The following is a 24,772-nucleotide window of genomic DNA, read 5'->3' as shown; positions in this document are numbered from 1 at the left end:
ATTGTTTTTTAAAATCAAAATGAACTAATTTAAATGTGTTACCAATATTCGACTGATAAATAACAAACTTATAACCATATATATAATATTAAATACCTCGATCGTGAGCGAAGATAACTAACTTAATTATGTATTTTAAATCAGTCTACCTTGAACTAAAAAAAAAAAAAAATCAATAAACCACACCTCGCTAATTTTAGATGAATCTAACATTTCTTAAGTGGAAACATGACTAATGTGGTATCCATCAATAATTGAAGCATATTAGTTTTGTTAAGATATATATGGACTTAACCCTTTTTTCATTTAAAATTGATACACGTAAATTTAAGTACATGTGGAAATACTTTCAAATTACAAATTGCATTTCTCTTTATTTTATATTTTTGTTTTTCAAAATATTGATGGAGTTAATTAAAACTTGTGATAAATGCATGCATAGCGAGTGGTTGTGAGGGGGATCTAGAGGCAAGTGGATAACTACTTGGCTAGTTTGGTTCAAAATTTCAACATTCTAAATATAGGCACAGTGAACGGCTTTGACAAGGAATGGTTATATGTAAGAGGAAGTACGCATTCCAAGGACCACAAGCAAAGGGTTAGTGAGAGATGTTTTCGGATGATATGAATGGTTAAGAAACACCTTCTGTTATGTATATAATAAACACAAACACGAGATGTTAAACATAGTGCTCTAATTCCTTTCACACTAATATAGAAATTAGCTACAAAAACAACTTTCAAGAGAGTGAAGAAATGAACGCGAAAATGCTTTCCCTCTTCCTATGCCTCTTGGCTGGGACAATAATCTCATCTGTTCATTGTGAAGATCCTTACTTCTATTTCACATGGAATGTTACCTATGGCACCCTCTCTCCATTGGGTGTCCCTCAACAAGTTATTCTCATCAATGACGAATTCCCTGGTCCCAATATCAACTCCACTAGCAACAATAACCTTGTTGTTAATGTCTTCAACAACCTTGATGAACCTCTTCTTTTCCATTGGTATATATATATATATATATATATATATATGAATAATCAAATCTCTCTCATTGTTGTAATTATTAGTCTTAATTTCCTCTTTTTACATATATAATTGTATATACAAAATACCATACAATGCAGGTCTGGAATACAACAAAGGAAGAATTCATGGCAAGATGGTTTACCTGGAACAAACTGTCCCATTCTTCCAGGAACAAACTATACTTACAAATTTCAGGTAAAGGATCAGATTGGAAGCTACTTTTACTACCCAAGCATTGGAATGCAGAAAGCAGGTGGTGGATTTGGTGGGCTCAGAGTGAATAGCAGGTTGCTCATTCCTGTTCCTTATGCTGATCCAGAGGATGATTACACCGTTCTCATTGGTGATTGGTACACCAAGAGCCACTCTACTCTAAGAAGCTTATTAGACAGTGGTCGTTCTCTTGGTAGGCCACAAGGTGTTCTCATCAATGGAAAAACAGCAAAAGGTGATGGAAATGATCAACCACTCTTCACAATGAAGCCAGGGAAGACATACAAATACAGAATCTGCAATGTTGGTCTCAAAAACTCACTCAACTTCAGGATCCAAGACCATCCAATGAAGCTTGTTGAGTTGGAAGGGTCACACACAGTGCAAAACAGTTATGACTCGCTTGATGTTCATTTGGGACAATGCTTTGGTGTACTTGTAACTGCTGATAAGGAACCAAAAGATTACTACATGGTGGCAACAACAAGGTTCACAAAAACTGTTCTTCATGGTAAAGGTATCATTCGTTACACCAATGGTAAGGGTCCTGCATCACCTGAAATTTCTGAGGCACCAGTTGGTTGGGCTTGGTCTTTGAACCAATTCAGGTCATTCCGTTGGAACCTAACTGCTAGTGCTGCAAGGCCTAACCCTCAAGGCTCTTACCATTATGGTCAGATTAATATTACAAGAACTGTGAAGCTTATTAACTCTGTGAGCAGGGACAATGGAAAGCTTCGTTATGCTCTTAATGGTGTTTCTCATGTTGAGTCTGAAACCCCTTTTAAGCTCGCTGAGTACTTTGGTGTCCCTGAAAAGATTTTCAAATACGACACCATTGTTGATAACCCACCCCAGAGTGTTGTTTCAAGCCCTGTCACCTTAGCACCCAATGTTCTTAAATTCACCTACCGAACCTACATTGAGATCATCTTTGAGAACCATGAGAAAAGCATCCAATCCTACCATTTGAATGGTTACTCATTCTTCTTTGTCGCGTGAGTATATATATATATATATATATATTTGTTCATTCAGTACTTCTTAACTTATATAATAATAAATCATGTCTAAACTCATATAAATATTTGTACATGATGTTAATTTGTTATGTTCTATACCAACCAACCAGGTGAGTTTGGTAAGAATTTCAATGAATGGATATTAATTAATTTTTCATAATTTTTTGTTTGATTGAATGAATTACAGCATAGAGCCTGGCACGTGGACCCCAGAGAAGAGGAAGAGCTATAACCTTCTTGATGCAGTGAGCAGATACACCATTCAAGTGTTCCCGAAATCATGGGCAGCAATAATGCTAACATTCGACAATGTTGGAGTGTGGAATTTGAGGTCGGAGATTGCTGAGAATCGTTACTTGGGACAACAACTTTACATTAGCGTTCCAACCCCTGAACGTTCTCTTAGGGATGAGTACAATATTCCAGAAACTGCTTTGCTTTGTGGCCATGTCAAGGAATTGCCAAAGCCAGAACCATACCATTAAGTGAAGCTTTTGTTACGTTTTCTATATTACTACCTTTCTCCCTGTGACCACTTCGTGAAGATGGGATCCAGCAAAACTTTCGAATTCTGAGTATGTGATTTTATTATTATACAGGGGAAAAGTGAAGAATAACATAGGGGTCTTGGAGGATTGATCTTATGTTTTGATCAATCCCTTTAGAAATTTCATTACATTTTTGTACTTTTCACTATTCTTTCTTAGCAGATTTACTACAATTTTACCGCAATAAAATGTACTCTCTCCTTTTCTATAACTATTATGGATTTGTCATAAATATTCACTTTGTTTTTACACACATGTACGCACATGTGTTTTTATATTATAACTTGAAATATACCTAAGTGTGAACATATTTGGTTTCTTTTTATTATAAAGTTGTAACTGGGGCATAGTTTATTTTACAATGTTGCATGCAAAAAATAACACCAAAATCGTTTCAGCTTTCTAACAATTTGCTAACCAAAATATAAATAAACAAAGCAAGTATAAAATTATACAAATTAAAATAATCTCAATAATGTCAAAATCACACCCAAATTATTTCAGAAGTTAATTCAGAGAGTACCATATATATTGTTAACACCTTGAGATTTCAAATGGGTTAAATACTTAAATCCATTTATTAATTATGATAAACTCATACACAAGGTCTAACACCAAAACCCACATGTAAGAAGTGTTTAATATGCCCAATGATAAAATTTATTAATATTTGGGCTAAACCAAACTAATTTTGACATTCAATTAATTTGGATTGTTATAAAATAAATACTGATTCTTTAGTCCCTATTAAGATAATCTATCAAGGAGAAACAAAACAAAAAATACACAAGTCAAAAACAAGTAAATAAAATATAATTCGTGAATGATAATGTTAGTAAAATTAATCAAGATTATTCTATTGGAATTGGAGACCCAAAATTAAGTAAATAAAATATAATCAACCAAGAATGAAGAAGTGTTCAAAAAAAAAGTAACATGTGTCGATGAGCGAAATCAAGCAATAAATTAAAATACTAACGAATTGAACTATAATGTGGTTGTCAATGATTGTATTTTAATTTTTTGTTTAGAAAAAAATCAATAATAAGTGTTTGAAAATTATTATAATTAAAAAATGATAAGTATTTAGTTAATTATCAATATCACATTTATCTTATAATCTTTAAATGAATAATAATATATATTTACAATTTATTCTTTATGCGTAGTTGAGATATTCAAATACGGATATTGTTCTAATTATGAACTAAATACTAACCAATCACTCCTTTATCTTTATCAAACTAATAAAATAATAATATAGGTGCAAATTCGAAAAGGAAACAAGACTAAGAAACAAATAAAAAAAAAATACTAGGTAAAAGATTGAGAAACAACGAATCAGCCTAGGGTCCAATATCATTTAAATTAATGCAATTGTTCCTTGCAAATTATCAATGAATTAGTTTTGCTAATCAGATAAGTTGATGCATAAGACGCAGCAATAGTTATCAGGAGAAGGCTACAAGGGCAAGGGGTAAGCCAGCGCCACTGGAGGACTACAGCTACGATAGTTGAGTTGTTAGGTAGTTAGGGAGTGATTTTTCTAATGTGATGCAGGGCTACAATATTATTCCATGGTCCTTTACTAAAAAAAGAAAAAAAATTCCATTTATACTCTTTTCTATTTTCAAAATTTCATCTCAATCCATTTTTTTTACTATTTTTGGAATGGGAGCTTCTGCTCTCGGAGCATATTAAATGGGCTCGTTAGGGAGGCTGTCAACGTGACTTTTTGACCATAGTGTTCTTAATTACATAAAAAAATATTATTTTTAAACTATTTCAAAAATATGACATTTTTCCTAAACATAACACTAATCTGCCTATGTTTGACCATTGGCTGGCCTTCATACTTGAGTATGTGGCTTTCATACTCAAGTAAATCAAGTGTCATGAGTATTTGTTGTTCCATGCAATATACGAGTATATGAGTCATGTACTTAAGTAAATAAGACCAAATTTTTCACTAGAATTTTTCAACATGTAGCTCTCGAAAAATCATGTGAAATAAAAAAAAAAACTGATTTGGACACCTAAATCAAAAGTTATATCTTTCGAAATTTTATTCTAAAATATTCAAAATTTTGTAATACCAATAAATTTTGTAATACTCACAAAGCTCTTTCTCACATTATCCGAGTTAAGTCCAATATTATAAATATATAACCGTAAAAACTTGTTTGCTCAAATAAGAGACAAATAAAGATGAAATGCCTATTTTATTCCGATAATTTTTTTTTAATCTCTTTACTGATTCATCAATTAATTAATTAATTTTATTAAGATAACTAAGTTGCAACTTCGAATAATCATATGCCAATTGATCTATTTACTTAATAGTGAAATGCATAACCTATAAAATCTAAAACTAAGAAGAAAATTTAAGAGCCGGTGACCCTGTGTTGAGGTCCTTGATTTGATTTGAAATTTTTGGCAACTTGAGTCGCGATTCTTCAATTCATTTAATAATACATGCAACTTTGTGCTGAGATTCTTGATTTGATAAGTTTGGTGGACCTGCTTCAAGATTTTTTATTTGATTTGACAAGCCTGGTAGCCGAAGCTTGAAATCCTTAATTTGATGAGGTTTGCTTGTATACCCTTAAAAAAATTTAAAATAATAACAATAAAAAAAAACGGTTCTATGTAACATACTTCATCTCAAAAGTTAGTGACAAAACTGAAAATATTTCCATATAGGGTTTGGAAGAGCAAGAGCAGTGTTTTTTCTCTCTCTAAATATATAGGCGTGTCTACATGCTAAAAAAGACATGACAATCACTGAAAATTTGGTTAAATGTCATGATGCGAAACTTATTTCCATATGTAATATGTCAACAACCACCATGCATATCATAAGTTAATCAAGCAGTGAACATAATTAACATACACCATGCATAATATGTCGAGTAGTTTCAAGATGCAACCAGTTTATATATTGAATATAGGCACAGTCGCTTTCGAACAAATAGTCAACCATGTATAAAGGCCAAAAAAATGTCAAATTACCACAACTAGGTCTATTCAATGATCTGGATTAGAAACAAACTGCGTCCAACATGCCAATAAATAAATAACAATCAACTAAAATTGGATTTCCTATAAATCCTTGCACTGCCTGCAGAAGCCTGATTTGCTGCTCGATTACTTCCAAAATTCTTCCGATTTGATTCCCTTGCGATTCTAGAACCAAACTACACCAATATATAGATAATAGAAAGACAAATAAATCACTATGCAAAAGAGTGGTAATTAGGCAAGCTAAATAAACATGTGCCTCTTTTAAACAAATTATAGTCATTGCCTTCCAGGGGCTCTGCATCCACTTTATTTTATTTCCTTATACACAAGCTTGTAAGAAAAACATAATCAGTTTTCACTATACTCATAAAGCTCTATTGACATTTTGGTTGTGTTTGATGCATTCTAAGGAACAGTACAAGCAGAACAGCATAGGACAAAATGGCTAAGTCAATGCGATTACTAAATTTTTTTTAATATTCATGAATAGAATAATGTAAAATTTATTATAATGCCTATTGTGTTGAGCATTGATTTGCGCACAATAAAATTGGGATAATGAAGGGGTACCGGGTATTGGTATTTTTCTCATTTGGTAATAAAAGTTTAAAGATTTATGTTGTCCCTTGAATTGCTTATTGCTGAGTATTTATACTATTTTAACAAACCGTTAATTTAATTTTGATCCAAGTCGTAAATAGCCTTCCTCTTTTAACAATCAAACAAAGTACTATTTTTTTGTGCTGTCTTATCCCTTTTTCAGCAAATCAAATAAGCACTTTAGTACTTCAACGTAGCCAAACACAAACAAAGCACTGTTGACATCTAACATGAGACTAACGAAAAAACAGTAAAAACTAAAAATATGGTAGAAACGGATGGACCGATTGTATGCCAAAAAAGAACGGAGTAAAACTAATATATCATCAAATCTATCATTTACATAAACCAAGAAACTTCAATCCATATTAAAAAAATTGCAAACACTCAATAAGCATAAATTATTTCCCTAAATGGTTTTGCGTAGCTTTAGAACCACACAGTTCATTTTACATAAAGTAAAATTTAGAAGTGTAAAGTTTCAGATATGCACACCTGGATTGCTCGTTTTGGCAGAACTGCTGCTTCATATAAACCAAGCAATTCTGCAACCTTCAAGAAATAAAGTAACCACGAGATTCGAGTTTAGGAATCCCTTTTCTTTTTTGGGGATGTCAAACAGAAAAAAATTTAATCTGGAAAAACAAAAGAAATGCATGTCTTAAAAAATAGCCTTTTCAGGTGGAACTTCAAACTCACATGGTTATCTGTAATGAGCCAAAATCAGTATATTATATGCCAAATAGATACTTATGAGTAAATGTGGACCCGACTACTTATGACCAGCATGAGGTTAAGAATCTAGAGTTTATGGAAATTGGTGTCCAACATATTCAAGGGAAAATAAATTTCCTTCCAGATCTATTCAGTTCAGACCAGAAGCTTTTAATCCTATCTTTTAGTTTTTCCACTCTCGGTGTGGATTCAGTTCAGTCAATCACTAGTTTGATTCAGCTGAGTCAAAGTGATTGAAAATGGTCTTTAGAGAATGTTGGCTCTCAGTCGGCCATTAAATGGTCTGACTAGCTGTAAATTCATACATCACTATCTGCATAACAGTCGAAAATAAGGAAAGCAACAGCAATACCTCTCTTAAAATCTTTTTATCACCAACGCCACTAGGTTGATCAAGGTTGGCAATCTCCCACAATGGAATTTTGAGCAAAACACTTATAACATCCTCATCCAAGAATGGAAACCTAGCCTAAAATAATAGAAACAAAAAAAAAATAGAAAAAGACATAGATAAGTAACTGGTAAATTAGCAAATTCAAGATCAATATTGACTTTTGACATGATCTGAACATTACCTCCTTTCCATTATCAGCAATACATCTATCATCTCTTCCTAAATTTCTTTTCCAAATTCTTTGCATATCGAGTCTCATTTCCTCATGTAGCCCCAGCCAACTGATTAATAAATATTACACCGTCAGAATGTAAGTCTGCATGAACATTCTACAATTCACAAAACGTAACACTCAGATAACCCACGAATTTAAATAATATTGTTCCTCTAAGTAGAAGTATATTAAACTACCACATAAAAATTCAAGATGAATCTCCCAAACAAATAATCAATCAAGTGCTCTTAGATAAATATTTTAGAGTGAACCCTATTTTCATCATCCAAAGATACAAGTGTCATCACTTTGGTCCTTCAAATATATTTTTTCCATCAATTTAACCCCCAATGATGCAAAGCGTCATCAAACTCATCACTATGGTCCTCCAAAGACTTTTGACATCACTTTAGTCCCTAAAATTCATGCATAATGTCATCAAATCAGTTCCTGAATTTGGGTTCCATTACACTCATTTCTCTCAATCCAACAAAGAAAGACCAAATTGATGACACTTTGAATAATTGAGACTAAACTGATGATAAAAAAAAATTGAGACAAAAGTAATGATGCTTTTATATACGGAGGAAATTAGGGTCAATATTAATGACAGATGCATACCAATTTAAAATCCAAGCTAATAAAAAGAGAGGGAAAAAGAGTTTTACTAACTACAACAAAGAATCAACGGAATATTCTCATTTGAGTTGAAAAGATATGTATAATACTAAAACATGATTTACCATTACCATAGTAGTACCTTCCTCGTCTATAACTTGTTTTATGTCTCCCGTACCCAGCACACTGTTCATCAGCACCAGAACCAACAAGGAGAATCCTTGCATTGGACTTGTACTTAATCCGTGCATGATTGTCATCATTATCATCTGTATTTGCATCAGACACCCATCCATCACCACCAGATGCGAGCCATAAAGCAATTCCGATATTAAGATCCTGAAAAGATATGTGCAAAAGGTATTTTGAAAACATAGCTACAAGGTTTTCAGTCTGAAATTTCCATTCCATCTGTTGGGAGATTTAAACTGAAAATAAAGTTTAGTTAAAAAAATGCTGAACCCATTCAGCAAAAAGCGGGCTACTGATTCAGAAGCAGAATGCAGGTTGTAGTCAGTGGCCCCAACTTTAATAACTTTCTAGATGACAATTGTGCTGAAAACATTGCCCCCTACTCAAACTGTATATAATTGTCTTTTACTTTCCTTTTCCACCTTGTATGCATCGTTTGTTTGTCTCTTCTTTCCATGAGAAATTTACCAAATAACAGTTAATCTTTTTTAAGACATAAATGAGTGTACGATTTTATATTTCTTATGGCTTAATTGCACTTTTAATCCCACTACTATAACCAATGTACGATTTTGGTTCCCCAATAATTTTTTACAACAATCATATCCCCTAATCAAATTGAAAAAATCAAGTCCCTCTTCTAGTCTATCGTCTCTAATTACTTAAGCTAGTGGCATGACTAACAATTTACATACACGGTGGGATAATTTACCGAGTAGGCATCTTATGGAACTATAGGTGACTTAAATCTAATTTAATCCCTAATATAAATAGATTAAATATGAAATGATATATTAAATATTAAAAAATGATTTTTAAATAGATTAAAGTCACCACTGGGTCCATTAAAATGATTTACTCAGTAAAGCATTCCGTGCCATATATATAAATTGTTAGCCAAGTCAATGGTTTTTTTAATTTGAAAAATTAATGGATTTCATTGCTGCAAATTATTGCAGGACCAAAGTTGCACATTTTTTTTTTAATACAGTTGCACATTAGTCATACTAAAGGATCCAAAAGTGCAATTAAACCTTTTTTCTTTTCTATTTTTTTATGCATTCAGTTAAGTTCATTGCGTTCAAATTTATGTTTTTAATGCTTTTCAAGTGATAACATATAATCTAAAAATAAATATATACAATAATTAAGATTTAATTTATTTCATTGTTAGTAAAATATTTTATAATATAATCTAATTATCTATTGTTAAAACATTAAAACTATTTGATTATTATTATAAATTTTAGGATAATATATTTTATTTAATCTTTAAATATATTTATCACGTTATCCAGTCACTGGTTAAACTACTAAAACTGGTTCAACCTTGAACTACTCTCCAGTATGGTTCTTCTGTTGAACCGGATATTTAAACACTGATTTTCAAACACTAAAAGTTCAGTGCTATAATATACAGTGTCATGTCATTAAACACACCCTAACTCAACATCTGAATAAAGGAAAAACGTGTTCAGAATCTTAAAGAGGACATGCTTTCTCTCTAATTTTATCTTTTTATTTTTCTAAAAGCTAATGTAAAATTAACAATTTAACATTTAAAGATGATACTGAGAAAAGAAGACAGGCATAAGCATACTGTATGATATGCCTTTCTGACAGGCTGACATTTTCTGTTGGTTATTCGAATCAACTTAAATTAATTAGAAATGTTCATGCATTTGACAGAATAAAAATTATAAATTACTGATCCATATGATTAATTAGTACCATATAGGTGTTGGCAGGATTTATGAGTGACATAACATGACTAGTTTCGAACACCAAGTCTGACAAGTCAGCATCAATCTCCACAAGTTTCCACCTGCAGTTACAATGCAATTTTACCTAAACATGACAGATATTATAAAAGATACTTAGTCAAAATTTTCATCCAAAATAAAAAGGGTAAAATTCAATATCATACAGCATAAATTTAAAAATTACTCAATATATACTTGCAGAACAGACTTAAATTTATGAATCGAGCACAATTTATTATTGAAAAAAGTAAAAACAGTCAACTTTGAAGTTTTTTTAACCAAGCAATCAGAAAAGTAGAAAGTAAAACAGGCCCATCGATTGCATACCTTCTGGAAGGTGCAACTCTTTTTAGTTCTTTCAACCCTGCCTTTGCAGATTTTCTATCAGGAGCTAACTGACCATCAAAGCTTATATTAAGTAGATCGATTTCATCTGCCAATTCGAAAAAGGTTAGACAATCAGCTTAAGCAGAAGATTCCTAAAATAAAAGATGTCAACTCAATGAACTTAATTAGTTGTCCAACTCTGTGTGTTTCAACACCAACCAAGGAAATAATTGAGATTTTATCATATAATTAGCATAGAAGAAGGTAAATTAATCTTATTTAGAAGCACTCACAAATTGGATCCAGGCACTGATCCAATAATGCTGCAAGTATCATAGAATCCAGGCCACCAGAGAAAAGGACTGCCACAGGAACAAATTTCTCTTGCCTGATACCAGATACCACCGCCTATGCAATCAAATCCAAATAGTTCCATCATGAAACATGACAAATATAAATAATATTAACAGAATTAAAACAAGGATAGCTCAAGAATAAACTCAAAGTTTGTCCAAGGTGATGGCATCCAAGAGTACGAATTATTTGGAAATCAAAAATTTACAAAAGACATCAAGAAGCAAATGGATATGCCAAAATATTCAAAACACATACTAGAAATCCAGATTCAATCTTTGGAGTATTTTCCAGTCATGAGAATTTCAAAAGATGTCAATCAGAAGTTGGTGGAGACATGGAGTAGTTGCAATTTGCATTAGGGAACACATGAAAGTTAGGATAGTTTGTTTCAGAACCTAATATTGTGGCAGACTTGTAATTTTTATAGATCCAAGTGTTTTGAATAACTATCAACCGTTTCAAATTTTCATGTAAAATATTGAAAAGTTTATTTTATCCCAAAAAAAGAGAAAGAAAGAAATATGAAATAAAAATTGAATAGTTCATATTTTCATATATTTGAAATGTATATAATACATTGAATATTGATATAAATAATAATATATCAATGGAGTATTAAACAATTTTGGATTGATACAACATTTTGTAGGTATGATCTACATGATAAGAACATTCTATCCAACAATAGATTTTGTTAGAAAAGCATATAATAAAATGTCATTTAATGGTGTAAGATCTTTTTGATTTTACGGTGTCAATTGATTCATCCTCGTATTTGGATAAAAGTACAAAATAATTTTGGATTTCGAAATTTCATGGGTATGATCTACATGATATTATGATAGGAATTTACACCAAAGTAGATTTTGAGACAATCATATAATAAAAAGTTATGCAATGGGGTAAGATTGATTTTGATTTACTGCTAAATGTTAATGGCTATCAGTCCGGCTCAGTAAAGCGCTTTGATTCTTACTGCAGCACGGGGTGTAATCAAGCTGGTAGCACTTCAATATGAAGAAACCATTCAGGAAACAAGGTATAAAGTCCCTCGTGTCAATTACAGTAAGACAAAGCCTAAAAGCTCTTATCAGATAAGTCAATCATCTGGTGTAGTCATAACCCGGGAGTGAATTTGACAAAAAAATATATAACGTAAGACTCCAATTCATTCATCAAAAAGCTATCAGACATCCCCACAGCTGAAAATATCATATCAGCAACATACAAACTAATAAGAACACATACTTATTACCCTTGAACTTAGCCAAAAACTATACAAAGGCATACATCTTATCAGCGGCATACAAATAAAAAACTTGTAATCAAGCTTCAATTCAATTACAAACCTGATAGATAGTATACAATGAAGTACGCCGTAACACAGATTCCTTTAAAGCATTTAGCAAAATATGAGCTGGCATTGGCATTGCAGATTGAGTTGAGCCTGCTTAATCAAGACAAAGATCTGTCAGAGCCTAGTAAGACATAAAAGCTACAACAGAATTGCCAAATACTGCTAACGGCACTAGAATGTATGGGAATAGCAACTGAAGTATTGAATAACTAAATGGAGCATTTTGGCACTGTTAAATGTTAATCACCTGTTTCGCATGAAACTTCCTCTAAAGAAGTTGAATGCAGATCATGTTGCCTCCCAGAAAACTTATGACAGGATGCCTGCAGGTCTTCAGGGTTGGGTTCAATGGAAATTCTCTCCCACTTGATAAGTTCATTTAACATTGAGTTTGTATATTCATGTATCTTGACTTCACCAACCAGATATCCATTCGTATTTGAAGCATCTACATGCACACTATATATTCCACATGGTAGCTCTTCCCAGTAACTAAGACATCCTATTCCATTATGTGCTTCACACTCTGCAGCAGATTAACATCAATAAGTACAATCGTTACAAACTTTAATTTACAAAATTCAAGAACTAACATAATCATATAACTAACCATAGTTTTAAAACCCAGACCAGATCAGCTGATTTGAATGGGTAAAAACCAGGAAAACCAACCGGTTTTTCTATCAAACCAGGACAATCAGCTTGGTTTTCATGGTTTTCTTCTTTTTCAATTATTTTTTTGTCAAGCTGGCTGTTTTTAGCCACACCAGCAATCAAACCAGTGACCTAGCCCCCTAATCAATTTTCCCACTATTCCAGGTTTACAACTATGTAATGTCCGGGGAACATAAGGCAACTCTATTAACTAATATTAGAGATACAAAATCAATCTTGCACTTTCACCTAACAGCTTAAACTTTTAGAAGAGTTAGTCCATAATATAGTATCGGAGTGTTTGCAACCAAGTGGTCATGAGTTGGATCCTTGCCACCCCATGCTTGTAAATAAAGTCTGATTTCAGTATCAGGTGAAGTGGGTCTATGCATTGTCCACACTTCTAACCCAAAGGACTTGCTTAAGGGGGTGTGTTCAAGATATAAAATCAACTATGAGCTTTCAATTAATAGCTTAAGGTTTTAGGAGAGTTCCTCCTTGACAACTAAGAACATAGGTTAGAAAGTGGGGGGGAAACATATAAAAGAAGTGGTATTTGACATTTCTTGAAGGACACATACATCAATTAATCAACAGTGTCCATGAACATAAGCAAAACAGATAGCTCAGCATAACTAGTGCGAAGTATGTTAATTTATAGTATTTCTAGTTTACATATCAAAGCAATAAAATCAATGTGACATGAAAGTAGATGGAAAAGGAAACAGGGAAAATCAGAGAAAAAGGGTTTAGGCTACATGTAAATATCTCTAATCTTGAAATAACAGCATTTTTGTCCCATAGAAAAATTCTGCCATTACCAAGCCTTTTATCTTATGTTTCCCAATTTTCAATAAAAAATTCATTAGATTTCCAAAAGTTATCAAATAGGAATGCTGGGTTTAACCCAAAAAAAAAAGGGTAGCTTAATTAAATTTCAAGCTGCAAAGATTGACAGCTTGAACACAAATGATTTGCTTATATTCTGATAGGCCTCAAATATCACAAGTCTATAAAGGAGAGAAAGGCCCAATATGCGAATGGATGGTAAAAACACCAGAGAGGGAAGCGAGGGAATTTCGTCTAAGAGTGAACGCCAAAAATGCCAAAAGAGGAGGTCATCAATAAGAAAGAATTGGAATGTAACAAATTGGACAGCAGGTCCTAGAAGAGGAGGAAAAGATTCTGGAGATATGTAAAGGTACGTGGGGTAAAGGAGGAGGGTAAGGGAGGAGAAGCAGAGGCAGAAATAGTGTGGAAAAAGGAGTCATCTCTGAGCTCTTCCGTAGAGTGTGCACTTCTGCTGCATTTCTTCTTCTTTTTTTCCTACTATCAGATCATAGTTAATCTCTTTCTGTAAGTATTTTACCTTCATTTCCTATCTGTTTAATACCAGTATTTATTCATATAGAAAGAACAAGATGCAGGAGTCATTCAAGCAGCAGTAAATAAGGAAACACGAAATATCCTAAAAGTTTTAGGAGACTTCGTGTTTTAGGCTAAAACAGCCATAATATTTTTTTGTGTTTTTCATAACGCAATATCCAGTTATGTCATGACCATACAGTGCATTCCCCCCAGCACTAAATTACAATAATTGTAGGAACTTTACCACATGGCAATAGATTCTATTCAAATCACTCTACTTCACATAAATGAACCATTACAGCAAGATAATTACAGCTGTTCCATGTAATATATACCAGAAGCCTGCTGAATCGGAGAAACGGGCGATACAGAAGAAAGCAGAAAGGTTGAGTCATCTTCTGTAGGCCAGTGAACAAGTAGGCTCCTCCTACCAAACGCATCTCGGCCAAACCAAAGGGTCCTTGAACTATCCTACAAAAGACAAAGACAAAACACCACCTCTAACACCATGTAGAATCAAAAAGATACCGCAAAAAACTCGGTACACGTAGAAACTTACCACTTGGAGTTACCTGCCAATAGATGATAGCCCATGGTCCTTTAATTGTAGAAAGAACATCTGGAATAGAACTTTCCCCGCTTTTAACACATCGATCAGTTAAACAAGAACCACAGGAGCAACACTTCCCTAGAGTCTGCATGAGAAATTCAGCATCGTTGCAATCACTAGCAAGGTGAAGTCCTCCAAAAATCTCACCTAAAAAAGAGCACAACAGAAATTAAAATCTAAAAATATTGAATTTAAATATCATAAAGTAATATTAACCGCTCATGATGAACCAATACTACAAATGTTGAAAAATAGTATATTAAATTTAACCCAACGGAATACCGTTATACACGAGAATATTTCCAGATGGATCCACCAGGGGCTGAACAAGTGAAGTAATTCCTCTGAGCTGCAAAGTTGAACCAATGAAATGAAGTTTCGCATCGCCATCTATGTTGTCGCATTCTCCAGTATTGACTTTGTTTCCAGAACATAACACATCATCATCATCTTCAATGAAGGATGAGATTTGGTTTTTCCCTGAGACATTGAATTTCAGGAAAACTTTCTTGGCACCTAAGCTATCAGGACCCCTTCTTCGCAGAGCTGCTTTCAGATCATCTAAAGAGAACAACAACTGTAGCAAATGGAACAGTAAAGAAGAAAGAAGAAAAAAGATCAATTGAATTAAATAATAGGAGTTTCGGCCATTGTGAAGTGTTAAGAGTGAGAGTTTGCGCTTACTCTCTCAGTTTGACGAGGTGAGCGTGTTGAATCGAATAGCAAAGATGAGATGTCAATTCGAATGCCTGAGACAATCAACGCAATTCCACACATCTCCCTCTCTGCAACTAAGATTATGCCATTGCCAGCAACACCGAGGTTTTATTAGGGTTTTGATTGCTGGGTTTGCTTGGTGGTCATATCTTTATTTATTCTAATTATTTATGATTTTAACCGTCAGCTAAGGCTTCCGTAGCATAGTGGTAGTGCGTTCGTTTCGTAAGCGAAAGGTCGCGAGTTCGATTCTCGCCGGGAGCTTGCTTACACACACATTGAAAAAATTTAATTTCTAGCTAGACCTAGCACGTATTTAATGTCAATATCAAAATATTTTATGAAAAGTACATTCTGAAGCCAATCGGATAAATTATTATCCCTATAAAAACAGAGCATTCTTGGGGAAATATCTATATTTGATGCGAAAATTAAAGTATATTTATAATTCGAATACATTGCGGATTATATTAATTTTTGTTATTATAATTTTTTTATCTTATAATTTTACAAATAATGTCATTTGGAGCTTACTAGAGATAATTTTATTTTCACTAACTGAAAAAATATATTTTTTCCCTTATATTATTGTATATTAAACGGTAGAAGCATTTTGGCATATTACAAAATTATAAGCTACGTTTTAATCTTTAAAAACTACAATTACATTTTAAATTTTTGGAGCTTTTTTGTTACTAACAAAAACACTAATAAATGTCAATAAAGCATTATACCTAAACGCTGACATTCCCATAAGCGGATATTTTTATTTTTTTTTGTAAAAATTTTATAATGTGAGAATTGTTTGATCCTGTTCTAATTTTTTTTATTTTTAAAATTATTTTGTAGAATAGTTATGGAAATAAATGTTTTCTGTATTTTTTTGGTTTTAAAAATTAAAAGTCAAAACATGAAATAAAAACAACTTGGGTATATTCTCTAAATTTGATTCTAATAACAAAAAAAAAGTTACAATTTTTTTAAATTTTTTTAAAAAAAGACTTTATCAAACAATTTTTTATTTATAATATACATGGAAAATATTGTATACTTGAATATTTTGTATTTTTCTATATGAACCTTTAATCTTATTATATTCTAAAATATTTATTGTTGAGATTTATACTTTAAAAGAAGAAGAGAATTACCCTCACCTTATTATTCACTTTTATCTTTTATTGTTTTGTTGACAAATTGAATTTCTCTCAATTTTTTTTTCTTTCTCTCCCTCTCCCCAAAAAGAATTTTCTCTTCCTCTCCTCAAGTAGAGTTTCCTCCAAAACTCTCTCCCTTTTACTCTTTGATTTTCTCTAAATTTTAAAGTAATGAATAATGTTTCCCCTGACCTTTATTTATAGGGAAAATGAAAATGGTAAATATAATAGTAAAATATTATTTACACAATAATTATTAACAAACATTTTCATGTGGATATATTGGAATTTTATATTTGAAACCAATAAGTTCACATGTTTATGCATTATGTGTTCCAAGAGGGACCTAAGCATGATCATTAAAAGACAATTAACATAAACACAAAATAATAGACTTTACATGCAATATTCATTACTATATATTTTTGTTTTTCTTTTAACTTTTTATTATTATTATTATTGTTTTGGGAATTCACATTTTCTCCTCCTGAAAAAATGATCCTCAAATTTTGATTTAGCTAAAATGAATTATTGTTAAAAAAAATTCTAATTGATCATGACTCGATAGAATGAACCAATTTAGTCAAGAATTCCAAAAGTAAAAAAAGAAAGGGTCAAATTCTATAGACACATAAGAAACTCAAAATATAAAATATACATCTAATTTGGATGTGTATCAAGGGCCAGAATAATAACCCTCTGCTCATTCATCTGCACAATATTGAGTTTGAAATTATGACCGATCATAATCAAAATCAGATATTTGAATCTCTCGTATAAAAATAAAGAAAGTTATAGTCGGAGATCACTATTTTACTATTTCCTCTTGCTTTTGTCTTTGGTGTGTTTGACCACTTGACTCGTTAATGGAATAGGTTGGTACATGATATTGCAATAGGTTCAACAATAAGAGTAGCGGACGCAGAAATTTTAATAAGATGGGCAAAAATGAAAAATATTATATTATAAATAAAAGTACTTGAAATACAATACAAATTTAATATACAAAAAATTGAAAAAAATCTATTACAGAAATTAATATCACTTCATTTACTCTTGCTCTACGTATTTTCATATTATTAAACTCATATATAATTGAATCCGTGCTAAAATTCAAAATAATTTTTTTTTAATGTATGTAATCAAAGATAGTCTATGACTATATATAGATGCAATGATCTTAGGAAGGTGGAAGTTGATTTTACCTAGCTCTAGCATTTTTTATTTTTTCTTAATACACAGCCAAAATCGAAAGGCTAAAGAAGAGGTTGGTAATGGACAAAACACGGAAAGGAGAGAGAAGATGATATGATGTTCTCAAGGAAAAATATGGATAAGAGTGTGGGCAGAAACATGGGGAACTGAAGAAAAAAACGTGTACAACACGATAATTTCACTATCACATTTTTCTACATATATTATAAAAAAAATATTCCCAAATTTTAGAGGGGGCGGGGGCCCACCCTATCCCTCTACTGGATCCGCCCCTGGCTATAAGATGACATTTCGCATGAGATATGAATATTTGTTCCATAGCATGATTCAGAAAAAATATCAAACCATCATAGAAACCATCAATATTCAATAATTCTAATGGTTTTTTGTGGAAGTTCAATTTTTCCCAAGATACAATAATGAAAAATCCTTTCAGAGTTTCTAGTCCAACAGCTATTGCAAAATATACATGCAAGATGCAGGAGAAAATCGTAAATGTTGAATTTACATTTCAGTTGTTTATATTACCACACTTTATAGGCTTTTTCACCCTTTTGCCCCTCATTAATTATTTAATAATTATTTTATCCCTTATTGAAAACTATCTACCAATCAGCCCCTCTTTAATCGATTGAATTGAAGATTTAATCGATTAAATTGTCAAATGAAGATTTAATCGATTAAATCTTCAACTTAATCGATTAAATCTTCCTTTTTATCAGAAGAACAACATTATGTATGGGAGGTTTAATCGATTAAATAGGGAAATTTAATCGATTAAATCTTCAAGTCAATGATTTTTGTCTATTTTGACCATTTAATCGATTAAATTTTTGGCTTAATTGATTAAAGAGGGACAGATTGGTAGATAGTTCTGAGTAAGGAACAAAATGATTATTAAATAATTAACGAGGGATAAAAGGATAAAAAAACCACACTTTATAAGTATATACGTAAATATATATTTACTGATTTATAACTCAACAATTTATATTTCAGTAATTTTCTTTTTTGAAATTTATATTTTTGCATATATATATATATATATATATATATATATATATATATATATATATATATATTCTCATTTATATTTAAGCAAGATTAAAATTCTTCAATTTATAATTACTCTATTTGTGTATAGTAACATATACGTAAATAGTGTTAGATATGTGATAAATATCGTAAATGTATATATTTAATCATTGATTTATATTTTTGTTTTTTTATTGATGTGTTATGCATTTAATTTTTTATTTTATAAAAATTAACACAATAAATTTTACATGATAAATTTCATACGGTTAAAATTTTATATAACTTATATCTTTCAAGATTTACTGTAGTGATGTAATTTCTTTTTTTACTTTATGGCAATGTCAAATTTAATCAATGATATGCTATGAATTATAATTTTTTGAAAAAGTTTACAAAATCCTTTTGGAGGTATTTCCGTATATGTTTGTTTGCTTAAAAAGTTTATGGAATTAATTACTTATAGAAGGTAATGCAAATACATGGTGAGAAAACTGATTTCTTGGGTCAAATAGACAAGACGAGGGAGGGGAATGCCCTTATAAAATACAAAACTCTAATTCATATAAAAGTGCAAGTTTATGAAATGTTTTGGTAGAAAAGGGTTATATATTTGTGATGCTAGCTTATTTTAGTGTATTATGATTTTAACATTTTTTTATTAAAACCGTGAAGAATTTTTCATACTAAGTTATCAATGGAAATATCACACTTCAGCGAAAATCCTTTTTAATTGTTATCTTTTGTGGGATAAATATCTTATAAGTGTGTATTTCCATATTTAGAGGACAAATCGTAAAATAAATGTTGTGGGTTGAAGGTAAAAGTATTATTCAATAAATTTGTATTTTTATTCGGTTAGGAAGTCTTGTAGTAGAGAAGTTATGTTCAGATATGCATATGGACATCTCTCTCTTCGTAGATAAGATTAGGGTTGGCAAAAACCCGTCCTAAATGAGTCGGGTTGGGTTGGCCTAAATGAGCTGCCAACCTGACTCAACCCGACCCGATACAACCCAGACCCAAATGAGTCAGCCCGCAGGTCAAATGGGCCAGCTCGCGGGTTGGGTATTTTTTTTTAATTCAAAAAAATAATAATATGATTGTATTTAAAAATAAAAATAAAAAATAATATGAAAACTCCAAAACTGTCGTACACTCACATCGTGGTCACTCGTCACTTTCCTTAACCCTAAGATTCATCTGCCCCCTTGGATAGTTTGTTCACCCTGTTACCATTAACCTTGCATCTTCGGGTCTATTGGCCTATTCTCTCGACAAACGCAATCCACTACTCCCAAGGTGCAATACCTTTTTCTCTATATTTCTCATCTTTCTTTTTTATTTTTCCCCAATATATATATATATATATATATATATATATGAAAATGGATTCATTGTTCTTCTTCTATGTTGTTGACATTATAAGATTTGTTACTTCAATCTTTTTTCTTTTACCAATCTGGGTACCTTTGAAGAGATCAAAGTTGGAACCTTTTGGCAGTATTGATAATTTTAACAATGTTGGAGAACAAATAAGACTAGTTCCACAAAAATCAATTGTTTAGAGCCAACCCGCGAGCCAATATTTTGAGCTAACCAACCCGCGAGCCAACCCACTGGCATCATTTCCAGCTAACCCGCGAGCTTTTTTTGAGCCAACCCACAAGCTTTATTCCGAGCCAACTCGCGAGCTGATTATCGAGCCAACCCTAACCCGGCTCGGTCGGGCTGGGTTGGATTTTCTGGCTCATTTATTTTTTCGGGCTAACCCTAACCCGACCCGTTTTTTACGGGTTGAATACGGGTTGGGTCGGGTCGAGCCGGGTTGGCCCATTTTGCCAACCCTATATAAGATTATGTTCTTTCACAAATGCTCCCTTACGATAGATTATTAGTGAAAAACTCTTTCCTATACTAGTGAATATAAAAGCACCACAATTCAAACTCATTCCTACCACACATTCATATATAAATGAAAACAAAAGTATAGAAATCCACATACCTCCATTGTCTCAGTCTCCAACTCCACATGCACCACAAGATGGTTTTTTTGTGCTCGCTCTTCCTCAATGACAATCCATGTCAACTCTATCTTCTTCATGATTTGTATATGCCATAAGTTTGGATAAGTAAATTTGAGACAAACATTCTAACTAACTTGATCCCACTTGGCACCTGGACTCATTGCGTCATGTAATTAGGACATATGATGCTTATTATGGTACTTTTTTGTTAGCCTCACCATCAATTAATTAACATAATCAACTTAACAAAAGGAATTAAGTGTGCCAATTTTAAAACAAAGAGGAACTAGAAGCTAAATGAAGATTAAAGAGGAACCAAAACTAAAACATAATATATTTATACGGACTCAAAATATTTAAACCATTTTTTTTTCAAAATTAAAACAAACCCACTATGAAAAAATTTATGCCATTCTTTTATCACCATTACATACTTGAAAATATTATTAACTGCTTCCTATGAAAATGATTTGATTTAGTTTTATTATTAGTAAGTAGTAACTTTTTTAATTTTCAATTTTGGCTTTATTTGTTTTTTTATTGCATAGTTTTCCTTCCTAAGATTATTTCACCATTTTGTCTTGAGTTTAAATTTTTATTGACAACTAAATTTAAATTTTTTTATTACTTACATTATTCCTCATGTGTTTTTAATTTTAATTAACTTAATATATTACACAAGCATTGCTAATTTATATATAGATTAAGTATTTATTCTCTTATATGAGATAAAATGATCTCCTATGGTCCTACAATAATATCATTTTAGGATTGAATTATTTTTGGTAATTATACTTTATTTTTGGATAATATTAATCTTATATAACTTTTTTTCTCCAATCTCAAAATTACATCCTTTTAGAATCACAAAATTATCTCGTCTATCAAAAGAGACACTTAACCATATATATATATATATATATATAGGGTTTAACTTTTCTTATGTTGTAGGATTGTAGGAGAGAAAAAAAGTAGAGAGAAGTTAAATGTGGGTCTCATATTTTATATTAAAAAAGAAAAGAAAAATTATTTGGCACGGAAAACGAATTTGTGTAGGAAAATGGGAGTATCTCATGTGGTATGAGAGTATTATTTCCCATATATATATAAATATATATATATATATATATATATATATATATATATATATATATATATATATATATATATATATATATGAGTCCTTTTTTTCTTATGTTCCAAGAATTTGGAATTGTTCTGCAAACTATATATTTCAGATAACACATAGTTATAATATAAAAATAATAATTTTTAATATTATAATTATGTATTTTTTGGTAACACCCCCAAATTTCTTAACAATTTAAAAAACATTCTTATAATAAATAAATTGTCAAAATTCATGTTTTATACATTTATGGTAATAGAAATATTGTGGAAGTTAATCTAAAACTTTTTTTTGGGGTAATGCTACCGCTGCACCTGTACAGGGACAAGTGCAAGGCTAACTCTATTACATTCAAATAAAATCTAAACTACATTCTTATACATAATATTTATGACTAATTAAAAATCCTTAGTCGTTATTCTTACTGCCCATTGCTTGCCCATCCTTTGTAACCTGATTCAATGAAACTCTGCTCCCGTAGGATCATTGCAGTCAAATAAACACAAAAGTCAACAAAGCTGGTAATCCCAATCAAAATACAATTAATGTAATTAATAATGATTAAATCAAATATCAATATATATAATCAAATCAATATCAATTCCACGTTAATCAAATCAAATATCAATAATAATCAAATTAATATCAATTCCATCATATAATATTTATCTTTATTAAGTTCGTTTAGTGTATTTAGTAAGGATAATTATCAACTAACATATTCAGCACAACATTAATCATAATATTACATAAATGATCAATCAATTAATAATTCAATTAATTACAATTCATCATCTAATATATATATATATATATATATATATATATATATATGTATATATATATATTATTTTATTATTAATAATCTAGAGTATTACAAAGTATCAAAATCAATTTCTAATAGCACTCATATCGCACATATATCGCACAAAATAATTTTATCAAAGGTAAAATTTATATTATAATTTGTTATCTATCACCATCAAATATATATAATTATATATATATTATTACTACTAATTTATAGTTTATTATTATTATTATTATTATTAATTTATTATTATTATAAATTACTATTATTTTTCTGGGATATTACATTCTACCCTCCTTAAAAGAAGTTTCGTCCTCGAAATTGAAAAGTTTAAGCCCCTTAAAACAAAAGTTAGCAAACAACCAAGAGTAATGCATAACCAAGCAAACAAAATAACATAACATTTATGAATTTTAGACAATACAACTTTTATATATATATTTTTATATAATCTTTCATTTGCTAGAAAATTTTAACCAATTCAAGGACAACTAAAAATCTTAAAGAAATCTAATTACTCTTATTAATATAAAATATGTTACTAAAGATAGCATATAAACAATTTAAAGAGCAATATATATACTTCTATTTATAGTTGAAATTTTGGGTTCAGATATGAGTTTCGTGCACTTTATTTTCTTATTCTTCATTGATGTATCTGACTCAGATATTGGCTTCATATACTATTTTTTTTATTCTTGATTTCTTATGGCTCAGAATATCAGTAACTCATTACTGACTCATTATTGAGTCAATGTTGACTCATCATATCTAATCAAATTATGTTTGTTGACCCATCCTAATCCAATCAAACATTACTAATCAAATAATCAAACATTAAAGCATAAGTAATCAATCAATTAATAATTCAATTAATTACAATTCATCATCTAATACATATATATATATTATTAATAATCTGGAGTATTACAGAGTATCAAAATCAATTTTCAATAGTACTCATATCGCACAAAATAATTTTATCAAAGGTAAAGTTTATATTATAATTTGTTATCTATCACCATCAAATATATATATATATATATATATTATTACTACTAATTTATAATTTATTATTGTTATAAATTACTATTATTTTTCTGAGATATTACATTTTTGGAGTATATAATTATAAGAAATATAATTTTTCTTTCAATATTATTATGTATTCCTAGAATATATAATTTATAGGAGAATTTTAAATTTTTACAACATGAGATATTATCCCTGTATATATATATATAATTACACTACTATACTTTTTATAGGCTTCCATATATAATTTATATATTTTGTGCAAGCAAGAATTTCTATTGTAATTCATTTGATTAGACGAATGTCAAGGACCAGTTACAAACTCAACAAATCATCAAGGACCAGTTAAATGTGGAAAGGATTGGGTTCGAATCATGTCACGTCACTGAATAAACGTGCATTTTAAAATTGATGGGCACAGCAATTTCTTCAAGCTGGTTCCACCTCCCTCATCTTCAAACAAAAGGCGCAACGACACGACACGAAAATTAAAAAAAAAAAACACTTTCCCTCCATAGCGTCAAAAGGACCAAAAATGTTGGGCCAGGTCCACAAGTGTCAATAAATAGGGTTGTTGTGTCAGCTACCAAACCAAACAAAACCAAACCCTTCTCCAAGAAA

General features: G+C 30.9%; 2 protein-coding genes and 1 non-coding gene across 7 annotated transcripts; 2 read left to right on the top strand and 1 right to left on the bottom strand.

Moving 5' to 3' along the window:
• Nucleotides 1-756: 756 nt before the first annotated feature.
• Nucleotides 757-2,752, top strand: LOC133304339 (L-ascorbate oxidase homolog). Its single transcript, XM_061504355.1, has 3 exons — nucleotides 757-1,007; nucleotides 1,131-2,243; nucleotides 2,455-2,752. Exons 1-3 carry the CDS (start codon nucleotides 757-759, stop codon nucleotides 2,750-2,752), a joined length of 1,662 nt encoding a protein of 553 aa, XP_061360339.1.
• Nucleotides 2,753-5,781: 3,029 nt separating this feature from the next.
• On the bottom strand, nucleotides 5,782-15,808 carry LOC133304360 (uncharacterized). Of its 5 annotated transcripts, XM_061504390.1 has the most exons (16): nucleotides 15,713-15,808; nucleotides 15,311-15,605; nucleotides 15,103-15,175; nucleotides 14,991-15,057; nucleotides 14,754-14,889; nucleotides 12,682-12,922; nucleotides 12,542-12,567; nucleotides 12,388-12,456; nucleotides 10,976-11,071; nucleotides 10,683-10,788; nucleotides 10,324-10,417; nucleotides 8,543-8,739; nucleotides 7,750-7,849; nucleotides 7,527-7,643; nucleotides 6,935-6,991; nucleotides 5,782-6,012 (listed from the first exon to the last, which is right to left on the bottom strand). In XM_061504390.1, exons 1-16 carry the CDS (start codon nucleotides 15,803-15,805, stop codon nucleotides 5,899-5,901), a joined length of 1,881 nt encoding a protein of 626 aa, XP_061360374.1. In that variant the 5' UTR covers nucleotides 15,806-15,808; the 3' UTR covers nucleotides 5,782-5,898. The 5 variants fall into 5 exon arrangements, 4 of the variants coding, with proteins under 4 accessions (XP_061360374.1, XP_061360372.1, XP_061360373.1 ...); XM_061504388.1 differs by lacking the exon at nucleotides 12,542-12,567 and having other exon boundaries at nucleotides 10,976-11,090; nucleotides 12,389-12,486; nucleotides 12,644-12,922; nucleotides 14,991-15,175; XM_061504389.1 differs by lacking the exons at nucleotides 5,782-6,012; nucleotides 12,542-12,567 and having other exon boundaries at nucleotides 6,967-7,074; nucleotides 10,976-11,090; nucleotides 12,389-12,486; nucleotides 12,644-12,922; nucleotides 14,991-15,175.
• Nucleotides 15,809-15,937: 129 nt separating this feature from the next.
• Nucleotides 15,938-16,009, top strand: TRNAT-CGU (transfer RNA threonine (anticodon CGU)). Its single transcript has one exon. It is a non-coding gene; the product is annotated as a tRNA-Thr (tRNA).
• The last annotated feature ends 8,763 nt before the right edge of the window (nucleotides 16,010-24,772 follow it).

This window comes from Gastrolobium bilobum, unplaced genomic scaffold (assembly GCF_033153095.1).
Source record: "Gastrolobium bilobum isolate Gb01-03AN ecotype WA unplaced genomic scaffold, APGP_CSIRO_Gbil_v1 utg10043, whole genome shotgun sequence".
In the NCBI taxonomy this organism is placed as follows: domain Eukaryota; kingdom Viridiplantae; phylum Streptophyta; class Magnoliopsida; order Fabales; family Fabaceae; genus Gastrolobium; species Gastrolobium bilobum.
This window is presented reverse-complemented; position numbering and strand designations above follow the sequence as displayed.

What these genes read in the sequence shown, in the direction of transcription:
- LOC133304339 (XM_061504355.1), top strand. Translation starts at nt 757, where the DNA reads ATGAACGCGAAAATGCTTTCCCTCTTCCTATGCCTCTTGGCTGGGACA. An exon ending in GAACCTCTTCTTTTCCATTG is followed by an intron (nt 1,008 to 1,130) that starts GTATATATATAT and finishes CATACAATGCAG; the next exon opens with GTCTGGAATACAACAAAGGA. An exon ending in TACTCATTCTTCTTTGTCGC is followed by an intron (nt 2,244 to 2,454) that starts GTGAGTATATAT and finishes AATGAATTACAG; the next exon opens with CATAGAGCCTGGCACGTGGA.
- LOC133304360 (XM_061504388.1), bottom strand. Translation starts at nt 15,805, where the DNA reads ATGTGTGGAATTGCGTTGATTGTCTCAGGCATTCGAATTGACATCTCA. An exon ending in GGGCTATCATCTATTGGCAG is followed by an intron (nt 14,890 to 14,990) that starts GTAACTCCAAGT and finishes TGTCTTTTGTAG; the next exon opens with GATAGTTCAAGGACCCTTTG. An exon ending in CATTGTATACTATCTATCAG is followed by an intron (nt 11,091 to 12,388) that starts GTTTGTAATTGA and finishes TTGATTGCATAG; the next exon opens with GCGGTGGTATCTGGTATCAG.